Here is a 7,793-nt window from a genome sequence, read left to right as displayed (position 1 = left end):
AGTTACCCTGTACGGCCACAATTTCAGGCGTGTGTAGTAAGGCAGTGGCCTTTTTATGCAATATATCTCATTCAAAGTTGAATTTTGTCCTGGCAGTTGTAGCATATTACTCTTCTGACTTCAAGGAAACCACGTGACCCTCCCAAATAAGCGTAGCTTACTTTTTTTGAGCTTACGATATCTCCTCCATAAGAACAGACCATTTAACAAGCGGCTCGGTATTTCAACTTGCCTTCGATGGTGTTTTAAAGTTTAATATGATTAGATGTCAGATTCCAGTTCTAAAGTACAAAGTTCTCTAACGAAAGGCACACAGAGAGGGGGGAGGTACAGAATAGGGAGGAGGGAGAAATGGCCCAAAAAAACTTGGGAGGAGGGAGAAATTTTGGCAAAAAATAGGGAGGAGGGAGAAATTTTGGCTAAAAAAAATAGGGAGGAGGGAGAAATTGGCGCAAAAAGTAGGGAGGAGGGAGATTTACTCTCCTGTCCCCCCCCCCCCCCTCCACAGAGTCGAAGAATAATTTATGGATCGATATTCTTGCTCTGGTCATTCTCTTTAGTGGCCGGCTAAGACTGAGATATCCAAATACACTTATCAGTTAACTGAAACAGTGTCCGTATCAGCACAGGAAATATCATTTATGGTAGAATGTTTGAGTCGTTATACACTTCCTATCCTTGTAGCAATGAGACAATTGTCGCCTTTGTAATGAAAATTAATTCTGACCTCAAATATGAATGTCATGTATGACAGCCACTAAGTGTGCTGTCAATCACAAAACTATTCGCCTTGAAGGCTCAGGGGGGGGGGGGGGGGGCCCCCTATCCTCGCTATAGCGAGGTACTTAAGACATAGAACACAGTCAATGAATTATTACTGTGAAAGTTCTCGCAAGATAGAACTGCACCAATTTCCATACAATCGCTAACAGGCGTGCATCCGACTCAAAGCTTTCGTAAATCACCTTGTGGCCGAACAACGCTGCAGTTTGAAAATGAAACCGTTTTGTCCTGTGGTCCTAATTCTTGCGGTTTTTGTTGTTTCCTCTTATTTCCTGCTGATCACAGCATCCGCTACAACCAGCAATTTAAGGCAGCAAGAAAGAGGTAAGTGCGATTTCCGAGGTTTTTAGTAGAAAACCCGCATTTGTCGGGGGGTTAATAAATTCAAAACCTTTTTCCGCAAATTTCTAGGATTCTGTGAGAGATTGTTTATTGCGTCCAGAAAAGGGGTTCAAGGAACTGAAATTGTCATGGATCCAACTTTTGTCTTCTTCAATGGAGGAGGGCCCTTAACGCAATGCATTCGTAAATCTTTTCCACGCACTTTTTCACAAAGAACAGGTAGTTTTTTCCTTTCCCTCTTTTAATCTTAATTTTCTGCATGATTCTTCCTTATGAATCAGGTTCACGTTGCGCAGTAAAGGAAGAAAATGTTTCAATTCAGTTATTGTATCAATTTTCGGCTATACCGGACGAGTGTCTCGCGTGTTGTTACAGTTTTGTTACCAAAGTGGTACTCAAACCTTTAGAGGCTGTCGACCTCTTAGGCGAATAGCGACCTCTCACAGAGCAGAAAAAATGCTCGTTATACTCACGATGAAAAAAAAGGACGGCGGCACTGAGCGAGTCTACGGCAGCTGACACCTTGACTTTTTGATATATCTATGTTTTCATTCATGAAGCACACAACAGGACTGGGACGATGTATGGGTGAAAAGATAAAGACACGTTCGAATAGATCTCCGATAGTTTTCCCCATTTAAATGTAATATATTGGCTGAAGTTCATATGTGTAGTAAAAGTAAAACGCGAAAGAGTACAAAAAGCTCGTCGAGTGTTTCAGATAACGACGCCGAAGTCACCAGAAGAGAAAACAAGCAAAGAAACCTCTTCGAGCTCCTTTCTGAATTCGTCAACAGACGAGAGAGAAGACGCTGATGTAATGACACAAAATTTGGAGTTGAAAGTCGATACAATTCTTAAAGATAGTTGACATTGGCACGAAACTTAAACAATTTTAAGATCAATTCAACTGTCTCGAGTTTAAAGAAGAAGTTCGACAAAAAAATTAGATGATCAAGTCCGCCATCTTGAAGAAATTGCTGAAGAGGCAAGGTTCAAGGTACAACTTTGGATGATGGCTTGCCCAAACTTAACAGAACAGGTTTTGGACCGATTTGGAAGTCAAAACAGCTAATAAGCAGGCTGAAAAGGATTGTGATGAAAATTACAAAGCTAGATGTAAAGTCCTGGAGGATAAATTACTGTACGCTGAGGTCATGATTCACGACGAGAAATCCTTCGGTTTTACGGAATCAGCGAGGAAGAAGAAGAAGAAAACACACGTGTAGTGCTCAAAGATTTATTGAAGAATCAATTGATGGTCGACGCAAGCGTTTTGGAATTCCAGCGAGTGCACAGAATCGGAAAAATAAATGAATATGGGCGTCCAAGATCGATAATTGCTCGATTTCTTCGCTATGGGGATAGAGAATTTATTTTCTCGAAGGCTAAACTTTAGCCTTGATCTAAAAGGGACTGGCTTCGGAGTGTCAGCAGATCTTCCAAAGGAAATCGTCCGACGGACGATATTCATGACAAGAGAAGAACATAAATGATAAGAGAAAAGCTGGTAGGCGCGCACTCTAAAGTCGTGCAGAACCGGACAATTTTTGACGGTGTTCTCGACTCTTTGTAATTGTGGTGTTGGCTCATTAAGGTATCTTGTCTTCTTCTTAGTCTAAATTTATACGCGTCCTGAGTAAAAGACCAATAGTTACTTACTGCGAGAAGCCAAAGACTTCGGAGAGCAAGAGGAAAATTATAAGAGTATATTCTATTTTCCGTGTATTATGTATCTGTGTTTATCTGTTTCTTTATACATTTTGTTTTCATTTCTTCTAATTTCTATGCCCCGATTCGTTCAACGGCATCCCCCATTACAGTTTTATCTAGCTGCCTGTAAATTTTCTTGTTTGTCGCTTTTATAGTAAAGCTTTAGGTTTAGTGTTGCTGTATTTGCTAAAAGGTTAATTAATGTTTGTAGTTTACCTTTCTTTAGCTTAGAAATGATTCTTAACAATCAGATTTGTTATCAAGTTAGGTGGCGAATAGTGAAGTTTTCTCTCACGAGTACATTGCATTTAAGTGCTCAAGGGATAGGCACATTTGAAAAACGCAAAGCAATTTCTCCATGGCTAATAAAACAACAAGCGGATATTTGTTTCTTTCAGGAAGCGTACAGCACAATAGAAATCGAAAATAGTAGGAAAATGCAATGGAAAGGTGACATGTTTTTCTCTCATGGCTATCAGCACTGCAGGGACGTCTTAATCTTGATAAAAAAAATCCTTATAATTTGAGCTTAAGTTTGTGCATCAAGACAGTCAAGGTCGTTACATCATTTTGGATGCTTTATAGTGCAAGATCAGAGAAATTCTTTTTTGTGAATGTTTACGCTCCAAACAAAACAAGTGAACATAACCTTTCTTCACAACATAAAGATGAGTTAGATAACCATGTGCATGGACGAAAATTGTAGTATGATTGTCGGTGGCGATTTCAACGTTATTACGGATCCAAAACTCGATGGCTATGGTGGCAATCCAAGATTAAAAAAATCAGTCAAAAAAATTAAAAACATTTGTTCATCATATGACCTTGTAGATATTTGAAGAGTTAGGAATCCGGACACTAAGTCTTTCACATGGTGACAGAAGACAACAGTTGTGCAAAGGAGGTTGGATTTCTGGTTAATTGACAATGCCTTCCATGAAGACATTGACCAAGTCAAAACTATACCCTCTATTAAATCTGATCACTTGAGAATTACATTAAGTGTAGAGAACCAAACACGTGGCCAATCTTTGCGGAAATTTGATGAAAGCCTCCTAAACGACAGTGCCTATGTATATTTGATAAGTGAAAATTATCAATTATGGTTTAAAGAATTTGAGGATGTTGAAGCCCCGAGATTGTTCTGGGATCTTATAAAAATTAAGACAGAACACCATTATCCTACAGCAATAAAAAGAAGCAAGAGAAAGAAAGTCAAAACTTTTGGAAGTTGAAGATAGTTCACATAATTGTCTGTCATTGTGGGATCAAAATCCATCAGTTCAAAATTTAAATAGATTGGAGATGCTAAGCACGGAATATGACATTCTTTACGAATACCGTAAAATTCCGGTTATAAGCCCCCCCCCCCCCCGCTTATAAGCCCCTTCGGTTATAGGCCCATCTACCTGGAAACAAAAAGATACATCCGGTTATAAGCCCCCCCGGATATAAGCCCCCCTCTGCCGGATGACAGTACTGAACAGGGCTAAATGTTGCGTTATTATGCGTTTTTAAGTTAAAAAACGTATTTCGATCAACACTCCCGTGGGTCGTTTCGACACGTTTTTTTTATTCCGCTTATAAGCCTAAGCCCCCCCGGATATAAGCCCTTCCGCTTATAAGCCCACACAAAACCCCTTACAAAGTTGTATAAGCCCAGGGCTTATAACCGGAATTCTACGGTATATTGCAAAAGGGGCCATAGTCTGTTCAAGGGCCAGATGGTAAGAGGTCAATTCGAAAGATTTTTACACAAAATGAAACTTTAACTACAAATACCAAGGTGATCATGGAGGAACTCAGTAGTTTTGATTCAAAGTTTTACCAAAAAAGACTCATGTGATGAAACTCTATTGGATTCATTAGGTAAAATATCTTTCTATGTAACATTGGCAATCAGTGAATGTTAGACAATTCACTAAAATCATTTCAAAAGAATAAAACACCCAGGTAATGATGGCCTCACAGCAGAGTTTTATCTAGCGTTTGACCATTTTTAGGAAAACATATGGTAGCTTGTTTCAACTACGCACATAAACATAAAGTATTACCAAACTCCCAAAAGCAAGCAGTTATCACCTATAACACTTTTAGACTTTTGACTTCAACTAGAATTGCATGATGTTAAATCGCATAATTTTGACAGCAAAATTCTTGATTTATAAGTGTAAATGAGAAAAAGCTTAGTCATCATAAACTGTATTTAAGGTCAAATTTACAGTAAAGCACCATTCAAATCAGAAACCTTTATTGGGTGATGCAAGACGAAGTTTTTGCGAGCTTAGACGGATGTGGAAATAAATGCCGATTAAAACATTAAAACTATAGATCAACAAATTCAGAGATTAAAAATACAGAACTTGATATCAAGCAGACTTTGCTAAAGGAAACCCTTTTTTGTTATCTTTGTTGTATAAACACTAAACTAGTTACAGACAAAGGTGCGCCCAGATTAATATTATGTACAGGTGCACGCAAACCCACTGAACAGATCACTGCAAGCCTATATATTTTCGTGCTTTTGGCCTGGCTTTTGAGCTGTAAGAAGGCCGTGACCAACCCTCAAATGGTTTTGTTTGTTTTTGTTTATTTTTTTCTTTATTGTTTAAAGGACTGGTTTCCGTGCATGGAATCTAGGAAACAATCTTTTAGCAGGTGGTCTGATCAGTTCAAAGGGAGATTTGTTGTGCAACCGGGTTGGATTTTGTTTACTATTAAAAAAGAAAGTATATATAGCTTCTAAGAGCATTTTAACTGAAGACAATGCTTGAGCGACTTGGTTTAACTGTAAATAAATTCTAGCTGCAAAATTAAAGTAACTTTTGAATTTGTGTTCAGAAGTTTTACTTTGTGTTTTCCCTGCCTTAGGTCGCAGCCTTTTCATCTGTAAAAAGTATCCCTAGTGGCCTTTTAACACTTAAACCTTTGCGAGTTTCTTAAGGTTTGTCGCCACTATATCTTGAAACCATACAGCCGAAGCTTTTGTCATCGAAAAGCAACCTCCCAAAAGGCAATCTTGATTAATCACCTCTTGAAACTTTCTTCAGTCATTTAACTATACACATTTTTTGTTCTAATCTCTTTAGCTTCTTGGAATCACGGGCGCCGAATCAATCGCGATGTGTCCAGTAATCACACTTCCGGTTCCGCCAACACGACCCAAGTGCAAAACGTAACCACCACGGGGGTCCCCACAGTAGCCACAACCGATAGACGCCCTTTGTTTGGCTGGCCAACAAGACGAAGAAACACACCAAGGCCAACTAGATCTGCCCTGAATTTAACAGGACTAACAGAAGTCCAAATACATAAACTATTAAAAGGAAACAAAAGCGAAGTTCCTCTCGATCATCTGGGATTTCCAATAATACCCAACAGTCATCGCGGCACGCGTCGACCTCCACCGCGGACTGAACGTAACGCAAGCCACCCCACTCAGAATTCCGGAAAAGACCGTAACGGGAACTCTTCTCACGAAATTATAGACGAGCTTCGCAAAAGAGAAAATGGAACTCAAGCTTCAACTTTGCGTCCAAACACGAACACCACATCAACTAATTCCATAGACCTTATCAGCAAGGTCCCACATCCAGAAGGAGCCCAGAAAGAATCTCGCAACGACAACAGACGGGGTATTTCCTTGGTCATCGCAAAACACAGCATTTGGATCTCTGTCGTAGCCAGCTTGTTACTGTCCGCGTTAATCTGTCTAACGGTGCACTGGGTACTACAGAAGAAACGTGGAAAGCTGACGATTGCTCCTGCGAGTAACAAAAGTCAGCGGTCTCCAGCAGTTATTTTTAAAGCATGACAATCCATCAAACGAGAAAGCCGCTCATAATAAACTTGCTCAATGAACTCGTTTAAAACGGCACGTTTGGTAGATGCTTTCCGAAGATAAAATTATAGTTGTTGTAGATCATTTATTGTTATTGTAGTAGTAATAATTGGTAAATTTTATTTCTTTATTAAAATCATTCTAAGTCTATTGACTATAAATTTAAAGGATCGATTGTTGTTGACTGTTTATATCAGTATGTTGAAATTAAAATTATCACATAAGATATATTATTTGTTTTTGTAATCTCTGTTTTGTGTGAAGAGCTTGAAACATTCAAGAGTTCTTTATACAATTTTAGTCGGGGTTTAGCTTCGTGATTTAGGCCGCGAATTAAATCAATTGTAGTTTTAGCCGGCGTGATGATTTTTACTTAAGGAAATAAACTGAACTAAAGTAAAAGGCTCAATTTACTTCTTTAAGAAAATTGAGAATCATTTATGCACAGCTCCCCTTTCGAAGTTATTCAAGGAAATGTTTGTCAAGTCCAAATCATTTCTCTTTCTCTTGCAAGTGAAGAATTTAATAAAACGCCAAAATACTGTCTAAAAAACCGGGCAATAATTTTTTTTTTTTCCTTTTTTTAAAAATACAAGAGTTCAATAAACAATAACCTCCATTCTTGTGCGAAACGAAATTACGGGACATTTGTCCGCAGTGATCTGTTCCTAGAAGCAAGTATTTTCTCTGACCTGGGTGGTCCCTTCAGGTTGTTCGCTATTGACTTCGACGCGCAATTATGGTAAAGTTAAAAGAGCATCAGAAGATACAAAAATAGAGTACAAATAAAACACCAAAAAGAAAACACTGAACTCTAAAGAGGCCAATTTACTTAGGTCGCTCTGTGCGCGTGGCTGTCGGAAGGATTAAGCAAAAACAATTTGAGAGGGTGGCGCTTGGTTTATTAATAGAAGTCCCGATAGAAAGTTAACTTGGTTTACTGGTTTATTCAGTCAGTCTGAGGGCATTCTTACACGTTGTACTCCAACTAGCACAAAACTAAACCAACCTTTTTCAGTGCAAAGTACTTCGGCTACCTCGCGCGTGATAAAATGCACGGCTTGGCTTAATTAAGCAATTTCCGTTTCCGGGTTGATTGCAAATCCTTTCGATA

At 38.9% G+C, this 7,793-nt stretch overlaps 1 protein-coding gene across 1 annotated transcript; it reads left to right on the top strand.

Annotated features, from left to right (window-relative positions):
- Positions 1–885: 885 nt before the first annotated feature.
- LOC144630710 (uncharacterized) lies at positions 886–7,069 on the top strand. The gene is made up of 2 exons (XM_078489087.1): positions 886–1,107; positions 5,928–7,069. Exons 1-2 carry the CDS (start codon positions 996–998, stop codon positions 6,650–6,652), a joined length of 837 nt encoding a protein of 278 aa, XP_078345213.1. The 5' UTR covers positions 886–995; the 3' UTR covers positions 6,653–7,069.
- The last annotated feature ends 724 nt before the right edge of the window (positions 7,070–7,793 follow it).

The sequence above is a fragment of the Oculina patagonica genome, chromosome 11 (assembly GCF_052425735.1).
Source record: "Oculina patagonica isolate OP01 chromosome 11, crgOcupat, whole genome shotgun sequence".
Taxonomy (NCBI): Eukaryota; Metazoa; Cnidaria; class Anthozoa; order Scleractinia; family Oculinidae; genus Oculina; species Oculina patagonica.
The sequence above is the reverse complement of the archived record's forward strand: the minus strand, read 5'-3'. Positions and strand labels throughout refer to the sequence as shown.